General features: G+C 36.7%; 1 protein-coding gene across 1 annotated transcript; it reads left to right on the forward strand.

Annotated features, from left to right (window-relative positions):
• The first annotated feature begins 2,327 nt into the window (after positions 1 to 2,327).
• LOC310732106 (syndecan-2-like) lies at positions 2,328 to 15,287 on the forward strand. The gene is made up of 5 exons (XM_083552408.1): positions 2,328 to 2,686; positions 10,495 to 10,594; positions 11,658 to 11,824; positions 12,282 to 12,393; positions 13,257 to 15,287. Exons 1-5 carry the CDS (start codon positions 2,630 to 2,632, stop codon positions 13,418 to 13,420), a joined length of 600 nt encoding a protein of 199 aa, XP_083408534.1. The 5' UTR covers positions 2,328 to 2,629; the 3' UTR covers positions 13,421 to 15,287.
• The last annotated feature ends 2,643 nt before the right edge of the window (positions 15,288 to 17,930 follow it).

Genomic DNA, 17,930 nt, shown 5'->3' on the forward strand with positions numbered 1-17,930 from the left:
AAAATCCTTATGGCAGTAGACAGTGAAACAGTAAACAATGTGTACCAAAGTGTAAACAATAGACAATTTTAGTGGTGGGTTGTCCATAAAGTGTCCGTGTGCAGTATGGTGTGGTGTAAGGGTCCGTAAGTGTCCGTGTGCAGTATGGTGTGGTGTAAGGGTCCGTAAGTGTCCGTGTGCAGTATGGTGTGGTGTAAGGGTCCGTAAGTGTCCGTGTGCAGTATGGTGTGGTGTAAGGGTCCGTAAGTGTCCGTGTGCAGTATGGTGTGGTGTAAGGGTCCGTAAGTGTCCGTGTGCAGTATGGTGTGGTGTAAGGGTCCGTAAGTGTCCGTGTGCAGTATGGTGTGGTGTAAGGGTCCGTAAGTGTCCGTGTGCAGTATGGTGTGGTGTAAGGGTCCGTAAGTGTCCGTGTGCAGTATGGTGTGGTGTAAGGGTCCGTAAGTGTCCGTGTGCGGTATGGTGTGGTGTAAGGGTCCGTAAGTGTCCGTGTGCAGTATGGTGTGGTGTAAGGGTCCGTAAGTGTCCGTGTATGGTGTGGTGTAAGGGTCCGTAAGTGTCCGTGTGCGGTATGGTGAGGTGTAAGGGTCCGTAAGTGTCCGTGTGCGGTATGGTGTGGTGTAAGGGTCCGTAAGTGTCCGTGTGCGGTATGGTGTGGTGTAAGGGTCCGTAAGTGTCCGTGTGCGGTATGGTGTGGTGTAAGTGTCCGTGTGCGGTATGGTGTGGTGTAAGGGTCCGTAAGTGTCCGTGTGCGGTATGGTGTGACTTTAATTAACTTTACGTTTAATTTTATTTACAGGGAATTGATTTTATTTTACCACAGTGTTATTATTTAAAATATATGTGTGTATGTACAATAAAAAAAAAACTAATTGGAAAAATTTTAATTGATGATTGTGGGGCCCCCTAGCGTTCTCTTGGGCCCATATGCCTGGCATACTCTGCACCCCCCCCCAACCGAGGCATCATGACATGCATCATGAGTGAGTCATAGACAGATGTGGCGGAGAGAAGCCGGTCATTTTCCAAAATGAGACATTGTTCAGAATCATAATAAATAAAACGGAAATAATGTAATTTATGTACTCTTTCTGTGCGGCCCGGTATCAATTGGTAACCATGGACTGGTGTCGGTCCGGTGGTTGAGGACCACTGTTTTAAAGCACAGTTAGTCCAGCAGGGGGAGACATACCCCATTGTACGAGTTTCGTTTCTTCGTGCCTAGTACACTACAACGTGTACTGATGTATAAAACCAGTATACAAGTAGTATACTAATGAATACTAATTGTGTAGTAGTACAAACACGTTAATGTTATCATTGTTCTATTGCATTACACTGAGGTTACACTGAGGTTTTCAGAATGTCATTGTAGCTTCAGTTGTTTTATAACAATGCTACTGATGAATTCGGTTAATCTCCTATTTATTCAGCTGGCATATTAAAGGGGCTGGTTTGCTGCAAGGTGATGTCATTTTTAAACTAAAGATATATTTCTGACTGCTGAAGTTTAAGTGGTGCATACATTCTTTACAAAGACACTCTGAACTATTAAACTCTCAGATTATTACTCGTTTAACTCTCACTATTAATTTTGGTGAAGAATTCAGATTCCAAACATCAAGCCAGCCATAAAAGAAGTATTCCATGGTTTTCATTAAAAAACTTTGAGGTCCACATACACTATATATACAAAAGAAAATGGAGACGCCTGACTTTTCCTGCCATATGTACAACCATACAAGGTTGGAGGGAAACAATTGTATAGGATGTCTTTGGATGCAGTAGTATTTCATTTTCCTCTCACTTGAACGAGGAGACCAAAAAACAATCCCAGCATGGCAATGCCTCTGTGCACCAATCCAACTTCATGAGCATATGGTTTACATGGGTTCGAGTGGAAGATCTTAACTGACCCTCTATAGAGCTCTAACCTCAACCCTAATGAACACCTTTAGGATGAAATTGAACACTGACTGCACCCCAGGCCTCCTCTCTACACATTATTAACACCCTTGTGGCTGAATGAACACAAGTCTCCACAAGCACACTCAGAAAAGCTGGTGGAACATCTCCCCAGAAGAGTGGAGAAAACTTAAATATTTGTTTAATACTTGTTTATTGTTCAAGCATGGTTGAAGCTCACCAGGAGAGGTTTCCCTCTGAATCTATAGCGTTTTACAATCTGGTGTAAGACTTACACGGTGGCTCGTTTATAAACAAACAAATAAATAAATAAACAAATAAGTGCGCGTCTCGGCCTCCGCTCTGTTCTGACGTAACCCACCCCGAAACGCAACACACACACACACACACGCGCGCGCACACACACCGCCCCCAGTTCACTCCAGCTTCATCCCGCTGAGCCACATCTACTGCCGACACAAACACACTTACTACAGCTCCTCTGCCATGGCCTCTATCTAGGGCTAGATTAATCGTCAAAGGAAAGTAGAGAAAGCGGAGGAGATTGCCAAAGACGTCAATCAGCACTCAAAAGCCCTAACAGCTCTGAGATTATAATCTGAAAAGGACACAAACCACCGATCCCGTAAGAAAGAGTGAGGAAAAGAAAACGAGTGAATTTTCTTTACAAAAAAAAAAAAAAAAGAGACCCTTCTGAACAGGAATAATGAGGAACGGCTGGATGCTGCTCGCTCTTTCGGCACTTTGCCTTCTGGGGAAAGGGGTAAGTTGGATCAGAGATGTGAAACTGAATGTTACCCACAACTAGTGCTGTTTTCTAAGAGTACAATCATGTGCACACTGTTAATTTTTGGTCCGCTTCATGTCGCGTTTGAAGTTTGACGTTTCAATTCAATTCAAAAACATCATTTGGGGAAATTGGATAAAGCCTGTGCGTATCCCAAAGCCCTTCACTACAGTGCTGAAAGTCTGTTTTAGAGATGTGAGATTCATGGGCATGGGTGCGATTACTTTTTCCCCTTCTTTTTTTCTTTTGATTTTCTTCTTGCGTTTGCAGTTAGCTCACTGAACACAGTCCAATGCAGCACAGTGAATCATTACTAAAAACTGATTTGGAAAACTAAAATAACTTGACTGTAAGTTACATGACCGCTCTCATGGAGAAAAAAAAAGTATATAGAATAGATCATAAAATATATTTTATATACTCATCTTGTGAAGCCAGACACTTTCTAGTGTATCTTTATAAAACAGTACATAGAAGCAACTATTTTGATCAGCAAATACATATTTAACAGTCATTTATTAAAAACGATTTTGTTTATAAATATCCTGAACCCAAGTGAATACAGCAGACATTGGGAATCTTTTACACTAGTCATATAATTAGTAAGCCTTTAGATGTATGTGCTTAGTTTTAAGAGATGTCACAATTTTTCCCTGACCCTAAAGAAGTTACAGCACGTCCCTGACATTATCGGTTTGCTAATCATTTATGTTGAATAAATAGTCTGTACTTCAGCGTTCAGAAGTTCACGAATATATCAACCTACGGTAAACAATCACACATAATGCTCAAACCCGTCTTTAGCTTTGGATGTCCTTTATAGTCTAAAGTACATTAAGGCTGTTATCAGTTTTAAATTGCATTAATTAAAGTTTGTCTGATGGGGTTTGTTGCCACAACATGTGCTGGTTATGGCTTATCTGTATTTTTATAATTGTGCAGTAATATTCTTTTAAACTTAATATTTCCTCCATTTTATTTGAAGCAGTTACCCTTCCATTTTTTCCCCTTATAAATAAGTAGTTTAGTTTAGTATGACCTATTACCTTGAGCAGCTAGCAAATTAAAAACAAATGTAACTAAAGAATCAGAACTTTTAGAAGCATGTGAGGACAGCAGCATCTCCCAGGTTAATCATTTCACTCCACAGAAGAATATTGCCTAATCAGTAAATGGAAAAGACTGAATTTGCTCTTATTTCCAAATATTGGCATAATGTTTGGTTGATGTGGAGTTTGAACCATATTGACATGTTTGGGTATGTGACAATGTTTATCCCTTTATCCCTGACACTTTAGCCCCTGTAAGTCTTTTTAATATTTACTTAGAAACTGTTAACCAAAATTTTGATTAACGTTGTTTTGAGATATGCTATAATTGTATTAAATAAATTTGAGTAAGTATGAGGTGATAGACCCAAAAGACAAGTCAGCAATTTTTTAAAAAGGTTATACATTTTTTAGGAAGTCACTTATAACAGATTTAATCAGCATTCTCATCAAACTATTGCTCTCAAACTGGAGACTCCTATTTAAAATGCTACGTAAACCATTTCTCCTAGAGCCTCATCTAAACGTGTCTCTGTGTAGGTTATTACTGTAGAAAAGCTTTAGATAAAAGTAAAAAAAAATTAATAAAAACTGTGATTTGCCATACTATGGAAACCATTGCCTGAGCAGTTCTGTCATAGAAAAACTAATGAACGACTTATCGCTATTAAGATTTGAAAATTCATGTGTTGTATCAATTATCAATATATTTAAAGACTCTGTATAGAACAGTATAGAACATATTTTTGTCATTCTACAGTGTAAAACAGAGGTAGTCTAACTACTATAAAGATCTGATGATATGAGTATGAATGCTACAGTGTTTAAACAGCATACACAACCCATCATTTTATGACCTGAACATATTAGAAAAAAAAAATAAACATGTTTTTTTCCCCCGAGTTGCCACACAAGTGCATTGCATTATCTGTTGTCTGACTTTTTTCTGGGAAACATTGGGAAATTCTTCCAGACTGACATCACAATAAGCAAAAGCATGATATTATGTGATTTTTTTTAAAGGAATGTGCATCAGTGTTTAGTAAGTTTACATTTATTCCTGAATGGAATGTAGGAGACACCCATCCACTTTTGTGAGACATCTTTCATAAACAGAAATGAACCTTTTTAACCTTTCCCTAAACATATTCCACTGTAGCAAGCATCTGGAAAAGGTTGACAACATATACAAAGCATGATGGAAAGTGCTGTAAAAACAGAGATGTTGGGAAATAGAACGATTTTTTTAATGGTGAAAAAGTGGTACAGAGCGAATTCTTAAGCTCATATGCTTTTGCTCCTCTAGCCACTCGGTGAGATGAGCAAATGGAAAGTCCTTTAGGTATGTTTTGGGGTCTGGACGTCTGCGAGTGCAGTGGTGAGCGGGACTACAAGAAAAGTGCACTTGGGAATTAAATGTGCTGTCTGCTTTTTGCGTTCGCTTAACCCAACTCTGGGTTCATTTTATAAGGATTTTTTTTATTAGTATTTGATGGAAGTAGTGAGTAAAAGAGTAAGTCACTATCCTATTGAGGTGGGCTCAGTTCAGAGTGGAATGTTGTTGAAATTCTATAGGTGAATATATTAAGCATATATTAAGGTCTTTATCAAGCACACAGTAGAATTCAGCAAAAATCATTACTCTAGAAAAGAATAATTATTTGGGGAAACTGGGATATATTTCAAGTTTAAGCTTAATTGACAAATGCATGGTAACATTTTAATATAAGGTATACATTAGAAACAGCAAGAGTGTATTCACATCTGGGAATCTGGTGTTTGACACTTCAGCAAGTTTCCAGCTTGTTATTCAACGTTCCATGTTAATTTGGATATATCTGCTGGATTTCTTCCAGGAAGTGATTTATAGTTCCATAAGTTTAGCAGGAAACATTGTGGAAGCATGCTGACGTAGTGGAGCTGCTGTGGACATGGTTAGAGGAATGCTGACGTGTGACTCCCAGGCCTCCTCCAAGCCCTTAAATGGGCATACTTTTTTTTTTTCCTCCAGACAACAGACACCTCCACACCAGATGTTTTTTGTACAGTGCAGCTGTTCATCCTTACTCTGTCATAATAGCATGTGTTCCGATTAATAGTAAGCTACGAATGTGTATACAACGGGAGAGTTTTGTGTATTTCATCGAAACGTGGGTCAGTTATGTGATGTGCACACGACACTGAGGAATACATTTTCACCAAACAATTTTACCATTCAGTTTACACATGTTCGTTTTTACGACAGTGTCGAGCACTGACAGACTCACAGACATATTTAACTAAAACCAATTATGATGTGACATTAATAGGTTTGTCACCCAACAGTCATATCATGATGTACATTTCTAATCTGGTGAGATTGCATTAAAATGGTACGCAGTAAATAAAAGCTCTTTTATTTTGAATAGCCGAGTCTGTGTTTCTCATTGTTCCTATAGTAGAAACTTTTACGAAGATGGGTTCAACTTAAGTGTAACAGCAGTCTTTAAGTACGGGACATACTACCCTGAGATAGCGAATGCTCATATTTGGTCTGTGTTTTATCAGTGTTCAAGCCAGTACAACAAATCTTATAATATTTATTATCATTATTCCTACTTTTATCAGCAGGTTTATTTAACAGTACATTGTGTTAGCATGAAGTACTGCATGTTGCTTAAAGTACCTGAAAACAGTCTTCAGACAGTTATGTAAATGATTTATTATGATTTTGTTTTCTTTTAGACGTGTTGGCAAACTGTACCTCAGTACAAGCCACAGATTTTCTTGTTGTCTACTATTTTGTTTCTTATTATCTCTGACACAATGACTTCTTCTCAAGGTTGTTTTTTTTTTTTTGTAGTGCATTACCATATCATTAAGACATTGTGTCATGCCACCCCAGCAGTTCTTCTTTTCAGGTCTTTGATTAATGTTTGTGCACAGGTGTGTAATGACCTCAAGTGGGCTCACAGTTCTTCCATAGCCAGGTGTGTTCTGTATGAGCCATTGTGGCTACAAGACTCCCTATACATGCCCCAGGTGCTAACATGAAGAACAATGCCCACATGAGGTACGGCCTTCAGTACTTGATCTGCTCTGCATTAATCAGCAGACTAAAAATGTTTTGCTTCATACATACAAGGGTCTACTGATGTTTTGGATTTTTTTTTTTATACTTAAATGTCACACTGGCTGTGGAAAATGTGGATTTTACAATTTAGCTAGCATTTTCAAACAGTTTGGAGAAATCTCTGTAAACGTGGTGTAAAAAACTAGCAGAGCTAAACCACAAACTCAAGTCATTAGGGAGATAAATCTGTAATAAATATGTCCTTCTATTTCTTGTTTATATATGTTTGTGTATATGTATTCACCTGCTCCACAAGTTTAAAACCTCACCTTTTAGTCTAAGAAAACGCAGTCTTCTGTTTAACAATGTTTTAAACTATGAACTATAACCATATAAAGTATTATTCTAGCTGCCTGTCTACCCAAACTATCCTTTCTCCTCCTGTCTGCCTCTTTTCTCCTCCTCCCCTCTCCACCACTTTACTCAGTGCAGCACCTGTGTTTAAGCAGACATATTAAGAATACCTTGCATGCCTGAGGTCTGAATGGGCTGTATTCATCACTGCTGTCATTTTCAGATCACTCTTTGTTAATGTGTGTGTGTGTGTGTGTGTGTGTGTGTGTGTGTGTGTGTGTGTGTGTGTGTGTGTGTGTGTGTGTGTGTGGGTGGGTGGGTGGGTGGGTGGGTGGGTGGGTGTGTGTGTGTGTGTGTCTGTGTGTCTGTGTGTGTCCGTGTGTGTATGCATGCATGCTGTTCTCTACTAAAACATTCAGATGCATGTGTGTGTATGAGTGTGTGCATGGATGAACATGAATCAATGGCTTGTCTTGCTCTTTATATCCATTGATATCACAGGCACATCTGCATTCCCACACTTGCCTGCTTTTCACACATTATATCTACTGCACAGGAAAGATACACTTGGCTTTAATTATTGCACTTATTAGGTAAGATGTTTATGTATGTGCCCTTCTTAGTCATTAAAGACTGTGTGTGTGTGTGTGTGTGTGTGTGTGTGTGTGTGTGTGTGTGTGTGTGTGTGTGTGTGTGTGTGTGTGTGTGTGTATGAAGATCACAATCTTTTGCGTTACTTTTATCATTGTATAGTGTATAGTGTCAATGATGTAAAACAGTAAGGGATAAAAACAACTGACATCATACGTAACTGCCTAAAGACATCAGCCCTACGGTGCTTTATTGCTTGTGCACAACGACATGCCTCCTAGATATATCATTACCCAGCAATACAAGGCAAAGAAATTTGTCTAAGGGTTTGGACATAATTTTAATATTATGCTCAGACTACAACAAAGCAATTTCTTCTCCTGTAGATAGTGTTCTGTTGTGATATTTCAGTGCCTTTAAAGTAACAGTGATTGGAACGACTTTTCTTAATGATAGACAAAAATGCTTTTCAAGAAATTATTTACAAAGACCAAGAGACAGGTTAAGCCTCATGTAATGCATGCCCTTCCTTTTCCTGGTAATATATTAATACTGAACTACATGGAAGTCTTTTTGATTCTGAATATACCAGGCTGCTCTTTTAGAATGGATTATAAAAGGATTTTTTAATGGTGAAGTATTAATTGATTTTATAGTAGTTTTCCATGAATCCGGGCCTTGTGGTTTTTTCCAAGATTGATTCTGCTTTCCCAGAAGCTTTATAGACTTTGGCTCTGGTTTGGTAGCAGTTGGTAGCTTTAACACATCATTGTATAATATTTGTATGAATGTGGGGAAAGATCTGCAGCATTAGTCTAAGACCGTGAAACAATAGTGCTTTTGGGTTTGGAGAAGAAGCATATCTTGTCCACTTTGTGCATATATTAAGAGTGGCAAAACAGTCTGAAATGTGTCTGTAGTGTAATTATCATATTGTCTGTGTGGTGGCCTGCAGCTAAAAATTGCGTTGTTTTTACAGCTCAGTCTGTAGAGACATGGACAGTTTTGATGCGTTAGATTCTGGCTTAATCCAGCCAGACCCTGTGTGTGTTTTACTACATCTGGATGAGTAATTATAACAGATCTGCCCTAACCAGACATAGATCTGAACCCAATTATCTGACAGTAAAAACTGTGATCATAACACTTATTTCTAAGTTATAGTCAATGTGTCCTTACAACAACAATTTATGAATTATGTGGAATAAAGGCAAATCCAAATGCCTGTACTCCTCTTTGACAAGTCTTATAGGCATTCGTGTCATGGTACCCATGTGACATATATATATTCTGAAGCAAGCATGGAGCACATCTCTGATTCATTTCAAAATGTACCACTGGTTTATTATTCACAGTAGAGCTTTCCATTTAGTTTGATGTCAAGCTTACCCTTTCCACATACTGTACATGTAAAAGTACTCTATCGGTAGTCCTACCTTTGGCAGAACTAGTAGAGAACTTCCAAAATGAGTTTTACAGTTTACTGCTATTTTGTTTGCGTTATTTTTAATATATATTTTTTGGTTAGCACCCAAATCTTGCATGAAATTTTTTCTGTGTGTGTGTGTGTGTGTGTATATGTGTGTGTGTGTGTGTGTGTGTGTGGTTGTGGCTGGACCAATTCGTCCTGTGGGACTACTTTGTTAGTCTGCATTTGCTGAGGGATTTGGCTGCTGTGGGACATGCAGCAGACTTGATCCTTAATGTCTGTGTAGATACTGGGCCAGTGATAAAGTACTAAATCCATGTGTTAAAGAGTTAGAGAGCAAGAAATGGTTTGACAGTGAAAAGGGAGAAACGGGGGGAGGTGTTTGACTTTGTTTGGCCAGGCTGTTTGGCGCAGAGAAGAGAGTGAGTGGCTTGTGAGATTTAGAGTTTCCTGTCCAGCTGTAGTGCTGGCACATGCTGAAAGAAAGTGACTCAGACCATCACACAATACCTTACTTGTGCTGCATCCAGGAACTCAGGAATGCCACTCTCACTTTCATATGGCTGACAGGAGTTTGTTTTGGAATCAGACATATTATTCAACACACTCCAAGCAGCACATTCTTACCCTCCTGCTATCCAGCTCTCTCTGCAAATAAGACGGATCCTCCTCCACACCTACTGAAGTCTAATCTTTAAATGAAAAACAGCAAGTTATTTGTTATTTGTTGATTTTACTTTTAGCTTGGAAATTCAACTTTTTTCAAATTCAACAATTTTATGGACCACAGGTTTTGTCACTCACACACACACACACACACACACACACACACACACACACACACACACTCTTTGATTGCCTGTTCTTTCCAATTTCCAAAGGTGTTTTTTTTTTTTTTTTTTTTTTTAAGGAGAATGAATAAGTGTGAATGACTGTGAAAGATTAGACTCTGCAGCACAAGGGTGTCACATGGACAAAAAGAAAACTAGAAAAAAGGTCAAATATAAACAGACTCCATATTTTCTATTACTTTCTCTAACGCAGTGAAAAGATTATATTTGTTTTTGTGTCTTTTAATGTAGCCCTCCTCCACTCCTACCAGATATTATTTTTATTAAAAAAAATGTTTCCAGTGCAGTGCAGTGAATCCATTACAGGCACAGGACAGCTGGACAGATGGAAATTGTGACATAGTTTGACATATCATGGCATTGTTTCAGCAGCTTTGTATCAGATTTACATAATAGTAAGTGAGAGCTCTTTAAATCCAACTATAACTAAAGCATTTCATGTGCGTTTACTTCTACAGGTCCTAGTGACAGGGAAGCTTCCTGACTTCTACCTGGATGAACAGCAGTCCGGTGATTACTCTGTTGAAGATGATGAAATCAACTCTGGCTCAGGATCAGGTAGGCCAAACTCCTAGCTAAGTTGGGTTACATTCAATATCACTGTTCAAATGTGCACAATTTGGTTGAAAAAGTAATAGGTAATATGTTTGAATAACCTTTAAAACAGCAAAAGCATGATTTTAAAATCAGATAAAAAGAAGAAGAAGAAAATCTATACTCATTATCAGTTGATTTGAAAGCAGCATGTGAATGTTGCATAAATAATAAAAAAAATACCAATTAATCGGTATTGTATGTGTCACTGCATGTGTTGTTTCTCTGTGTGCAGTAGAAATCAATAAATATTATTCAAATATTTTAAGCCCATTCTTACATAAACTTTTAAGTACACATATTTAATCATATATACGAACAGTTTTTGCTTATTGCTATGCAGTGAATGCAGTAGTTAACTTTTTTTCAGTATTGGTTCTAATAGCCAAGATAAGCTTCAGAATGTGGTTACTGTAATGCAGATCATTAAGCCTTTCTTAGAGAGTCTGGAGGTACTGGTGTGACTTTGCAAGGCTGCTGTAAACAGAAGGGAAGCCTGTTGGCTCCTAAACCATGGCAGCAGTTTGATGAGAGCACAGATGTTTCACCTGCGGTCAAACACGGTCAGCCAAGACCACCATGCTTTTTCAGAAGACATCTGCTCCAACATGATCCCTGCATTATTAATATATCAGCCCTCCCACCTCTGACCATAGTCAAACTCTACCTCACACAACAGTTGAGAACAGTGAATAGGGTGTGTTGACTGTGCCAAGTACTGACTTTACTAAAATTTGTGTACAAAGTTTATTAAAATAAGTAAGATATGAGATAAATAGACAGCAGAATCACTGATAAATATTTAGGCCAATGGTATCTTAATGCTAAAGCTTCTGGGTTACCAATCAGAAGACTATATTTGTAAATCCCAAGGCCAATAAGCTGCCCCTTTTTATATCCATTTAAATGGTCCTTATTTCTGTATAACTGTTTCGATGAGCGCTTATTAAATATTGTACTTGCTTATACGATACCAATACAATAGTGTTGTTTGATACACTACATGTGCCTTGTGTATTACCATCAGGTTTTATTGACAACGATGATGAGGATGTGCAGACAGTGAAGAAAAAGCAAAACATAAAGCCCACTCAACATTCCACCCATACAAGCAGCCCAAGCTTGGAGATCAACTCATTTACTATGTCAGGCACGCAAATAGCTCCCACAGATGCAGGAGAAAAGGTCACAGAGGTAAAATTTCACTTACTTTGATGTCATTGTAGCTTAGCATAGTCTGGTATTGCATATTAGAGTAAGAAAACATTTAAATCCCCAAAAGAGGTGAAGTATCCTTGATTGTATTGCATCTGTTTGTAATCTGAATATTGCATATAAGTAATGAGTCTGCTTAAGCATACAGTATTACACAGTATATTTATTCATAGTTTGTACAAATTCCTACTGTATATGTTTTCTATATTTTAGTAAAGTTGAAATGCAGATTATCAGTTTTAATATGAATGAAATGGGCCATGAATTATTTTATGATATACCCAGTAGGTATTAAACTTAAACCACATAGACACATCAAAATCCAGTGTCCAGCAACACAATTATTCATCTCACATGCTGTTGTTGGTCTGTTTTCCTCTGTCCTTTTCTATTTCTCTATCAATCCTGGGGTCCTCCACACATATTTTCATGTTAGACGAAGAAACCAGAAGGCAGTGCTAGCAGTTCTCCAGAACAAGGATCAGAATCTGACATACATAATGAGGTCCAGTCTGAAAATCTCTTCCAGAGGACTGAAGTGCTAGCAGGTATGTTAACATTAGAATGAGATTTTTAAAGATTTATTCATGATTAATTATGTCAACTACAATTTAGGTTACATCCTTCAATCATGAATCACAAAACATGTTTCGAATTCAAATGTGATTGAATCCTACCATCCTTAACCTTACACTGCAAAACTGATGATGATGTGATGATATCTTGAATAAGACCACAAATTCTATAATATTTTTCATTATGATTAAAAAAATAAAATGCATATGATTTATTATTTCGACTGTCACTCACTTTCAGTAACTTTATCCAGGTCAGGGACATGATTTTATCTCAGAAACATTGAGCATGAGACAATTATAGTACATGAATGGGATCCTAGACTTTTGCAGGGCATTACTCTTATTATCATATAAAATACATTACATTAATCGCAATTATTTTGTGCTGATACCATCGTACATTAATACTTTTATTATACTAACTGTTCACAAATAGTCTTAGCGTAAACAGAAAAAGGTTATAGCTTTGTCATGTCTGTTCTGTGTCTGAATCTGAATCTGAATATAGCTCATGGCTCTTCCAACATCTTAGCTGACTAAACAAATTAATAGATGCTTAAGAGTAACATTCACACTATATACCTCAAATAAGCTATGCTTAGATATTTGTCATATGCTGATACATTAGAAATAAATGCAAAAATATATGCTTATTGTTAGAGATAAAAGCTTGAATTTGTTAAAAATGTCTAGCATTTGTTTCAGAGGTTATATATTCGGTCTCATAATATCCTGTTTGTCTGTTTTCAAGTCTTAAGTCACTAGTCATTTAATAGCTAAACAATTTCTAAATAAAGAAATCACACTGATTTTTGGATCTTTTTGATCTTTAGCTGTTATAGCTGGCGGAGTGATTGGCTTCCTGTTTGCGATCTTCCTCATTCTCTTATTGGTGTACCGCATGAGAAAGAAGGACGAGGGCAGCTATGACCTGGGAGAGCGCAAGCTACCAAGTACAGCTTACCAGAAAGCCCCAAACAAGGAGTTCTATGCCTAATAGACTTCCACGTGACATATGAGAAACATTTCCTCAGTGATTAAATACAAAAAATCTGGAATTAAAAAAGGCTGAGAAGGTTTTTATTGGGAACTTATTTAATAACAAAGAAACAGTATTTTTTGCTTCATAAAGCCAATCAGATATTATGTTTTTATTATGGATCTCATGTGTTTTTTTGAAAAATTGTTGAAGAAAATAGTGTAATATAAAACAATAAATGTCATGATTTGTTTCATCCATAGACTACTTTATGACTATAGAGGTACATATTTGTATTTTTTAAATATACAAAGGGTCTGAAATCTGGATTGTAAATGTATTATCTTTCATGATATAATAATTATCCACATTACATATCAGCATCTCCATATTGTGAATATAGATATTATTTTTAATTTAGGTATTATAGAAAGTGTTAATTGTTTTTGTTTATGAATAATTATCTCATTTTAATTCTCTCTGTTAGGGCTTGTAAATGTTGTACTGCCAACAAAAATGTGTATATTTTGTCAATTAGGTATCAGAATACAGGGAAAACAATTTTCAAAATTTCTTTTTTGTTCAGATTTTTTAAACAAGCCAAGAACAAATAAATCCTGAAATCCCCATCTCGCTCTCGCTCTCTCTCTCTCTCTCTCTCTCTCTCTCTCTCTCTCTCTCTCTCTCTCTCTCTCTCTCTCTCTCTCTCTCTCTTCTCTTTCTCTCTCTCTCTCTTTTCATATTGCCTTTCCTGTTAAACTAAACTCATCGTAAATCACTGCCATATTTCCTGGTGATATTTTCCTTCTGGTTCTAAAGCACAGTTCTCATGACAGTTAAAGAAATATAGAATATTCTTCTTTAAACAATCTGAGTATCAATTTGTTTACACAAATGTAGTCCTTATAATCTTAAGCTCAAAAAGGGTACTCCTGTATTAATATATTGTACCAGGGACATTTAATACTGTCTACATATTTATTAAACGCTTATCTTGACCAATAAACCGAGCCAAAACCAGTAGCACATAAGTGCATAAATGTTCAGTAATGAGCCCTAATCCTTCTATTTCCATGGTCATCAAGGCTAAATATTTGGGAGGCTGGAAATTTTTTTAACTTCTCAGAATCAGTCTGCAGAGCTAACCACACATTATTCTTCAGTCTGATGTCTGTATTTGTGTAGGAGTAGGTTGTTTACATGCTTTAGTCAGATTTGGTAACAAATGCTAATGTTAAAATTGCATCTTCTGAAAATCGTTAAGTCTTAATGCAGAGAGTTTTTGAGACTCAGACTGTTTATTGATAAAAATTCCATTATGCTAGAATGATTAAACAGACAGCATCCATGTGTTATCCAAAATCACTGAGTAATGACCAAAAAAGGTGCTTCATGAAATATGAAGATTTCAAACATAAGTGCACTTCATTTACACATTTTGGGTTTTTTATACATACTGTGTTTACACATTTAAAAATTTTAATTGATTCTTAATGAATGAATTCTTGAATCTTGTTAAGTATTAAAACTTGTCATTTTCCAAAGCCTGTTCTGATTATTATCATGAAGACTTATTATCATTTAATTTCTTTTCCTAGTTACTTTTGCTTAATTTCCTTTAAGTATATGGGCGTTTAAGTCAATGATTTATTTGTATATGTTAATATACAAATCATAATTTATAAATTACAGCTGTTTATAAATAACATATTAAGTAATATGTTAAATAGAAAATAATCTAGCTAAATATATATTTCCATTCAAATGCCCTTGAAGTGCCTACTGTTTTGAAAGATTTTGGGGCATTTAAAGACATTTGTACAACAAAATGAAGGATGGCGTTTCATAAGCATGACTGATAATGGAATAGGTTTGGAGTTATATATATATATATTAAAAAAAAAAAACCAGTGTTGTAATAAACTCTACTGAATGAATATTTTCTCAGGCTGTGGTTATTAAATTCTGATTTTAAAATGCTTGTGATGCTCTCAGTAAATATTGGCCTTTTGTCATCATTTTTTCAGTACTAGTCTGTGTTAGTCTGGGGAAAATAACTTAGAATGTCAGCAGAACAAGGTTAAATCACAACATACAAGTCCATATTCTGTCAAGTGTGCCTCAAAGATGGGAAGAACCAAACATGGAAAGAAAATGTAAGACTTTCAAATATTACTCTTGGATTTTGGATTGCTTGGCAAACAAAAACAAAGCAGAAATGATGGGTTGGGGTAACTGTCATATTAGCAGCGACGGCAATAATTTCTGTCAAATTTACATAGAATATGCATGAATATACATTTGTTTCCTGATCATATTCATTCTGCCATTTATCTTCAGTAAACACTTTATTCTGGTCTGGGGCACAATAGCTCCATGACTCCATACTGGAAACAGTGACCTCAAGACAGAAATACACACACACACACACACACGTGCAGTGGTCTCATTAACAGTGAATACTGCAGTAAACACAAATGAAAACTATTTGCATGGGTAAAAAAGGTAAAAAGTTTACACAATTATATGAGTTTTATATTTACATTTCTATAAATGTATACAACCTTTAACTTAAGTCAAGTTTATTCTATAGTGCTTTTCACAGCAGACATTGTCTCAAAGCAGCTTTACAGAAATCAACAGTTAAGATTGAGGTGGGCAGCCGTGGCGACTGTGGCAAGAAAAAACTCCCTTAGATGTTATGAGGAAGAAACCTTGAGAGGAACCAGACTCAAAAGGGGAACCCATCCTCATGTGGGTAAAATCAAGACAGTGATTATACTCTTTAAACAATACAGAAAACTGGAGAATGTCAACTCATAAAATAGCTCAACATTTGTGATCATAGATCCAACACCAGCTTCTCCATGCCAGAGCCTTTAAACACTTAAGGAGGTCCAATGTCAAAACTCCACATGAAGTGGGATCTACTTGGCACGTCTCTAGATGGTTCGGGATATTTGTGGGGTCGCCATCTAATTCATTAAAGGTCCACAATCTTCATAAGGTGGGACGTGACTGGAGCTGGCCAAACCTCAGGATGCCTCGGGATGGGGAGAGAAAGAGAAGCAGTGGAAAGAAATTAACGTAGCTGCTGTTCATGATATCAACAGCACAAGTTGATAATGTGCATGTAATCAGATGTTCTGGAGCACAAGGTTATGATGTGAGACGTATGTTATGTGTAGGCTTTGCTAAAAAAGATACGTTTTTAATCTGCATTTAAACTGGGAGAGGGTGTCTGAGCCCCGAACACTGTCAGGAAGACTGTTTCAAAGTTTAGGAGCTAAATGTAAAAATGCTCTACCACCTTTAGTGGACTTTGCTATTCTAGGAACTACTAGAAGTCCAGAGCGTGATGGATTGTAGCGTGTTGGAAGACTGGAAAGAAAATTGGAAGCTAAACCATTTAGTGTTTTGTAAGTGAGAAGCAGTAGTTTGTAGTCAATTTGAAACTTAAAAGGTAGCCAGTGTGGGGATGATAAGATTGGGGTTATATAATCATATTTTCTTGAACTTGTGAGAACTCTGGCTGCTTCATTCAGGACAAACTGTAGCTTGTTTATTAATGATGCAGCACATCCACCTAGTAATGCATTACAATAGTCTATTCTGGAGGTCATGAACGCATAGACGAGCTTCTCTGCATCAGATACAGATAACATGTTTCTTAGCCTAGCAATATTTCTAAGGTGAATGAAGGCTGTTTTTGTAGTAGTACAGAACAGTACTAGTGGTTACAGAACATCTGTCTAAATGCAGGTTGAAATGCTGGAGCTTCTGTGTACTGGTTTTTGGACCGATGAGCAAAATCTCTGTCTTATCAGAATTTAATAATAGAAAGTTATGAGTCATCCAATCTCAGTTATCCAAGCCAATTGAGTTGTATCATCTGGCTTTGTAGAGATATATAGCTGGGTATCATCAGCATAACAGTGGAAGCTAATTCCATGCCTTCTAATAATATTTCCTAAGGGAAGCATGTATATTGTGAAAAGCAGGGGTCCTAAAACTGAACCTTGTGGCATGCCGTAATTAACTTGCATCAACCTGGATAGCTCTCCATTTAAATCTACAAAATAGTAACGATCATACAGGTAGGATTTAAACCAGCCTAATGCCTGCCCCTGAATGTCGGTGTAATTTTGTAAGCGATCTTGGAGAAGATCATGATCTATAGTGTCGATTGCAGCACTAAGATCTAGTAAAACTAAAAGAGAGATGTAGCCTTGGTCTGAAGCTAAAAACAGGTCATTAGTGATTTTAAATAGTGCAGTTTCTGTGCCTTTAATTTTATTTGAGAATCCTTAAGATTCGTTTAATGTAATGACTTTTTTAGGACATAAAAAATTAATGTGGACCTAAAATATGTAGCAAAATGTAATTATTAAACACTTAAATCTTATTTATACTTGTACTTTGATTTAACTCAAATAATAATAATAATAATAATAATAATAATAATAATAATAATAATAATAATAATAATAATAATAAATGTTACTGATGTGCGCGATGGAGACACGCA

Source organism: Silurus aristotelis, assembly GCF_946808225.1.
Source record: "Silurus aristotelis genome assembly, chromosome: 1".
NCBI lineage: Eukaryota > Metazoa > Chordata > Actinopteri > Siluriformes > Siluridae > Silurus > Silurus aristotelis.

Excerpts from the sequence above, each read along its gene's own strand:
- LOC310732106 (XM_083552408.1), top strand. The coding sequence starts at position 2,630 with ATGAGGAACGGCTGGATGCTGCTCGCTCTTTCGGCACTTTGCCTTCTG. Across the intron at positions 2,687-10,494 it reads TTTGCCTTCTGGGGAAAGGG|GTCCTAGTGACAGGGAAGCT; the intron begins GTAAGTTGGATC and ends TTACTTCTACAG. Across the intron at positions 10,595-11,657 it reads CAACTCTGGCTCAGGATCAG|GTTTTATTGACAACGATGAT; the intron begins GTAGGCCAAACT and ends TATTACCATCAG.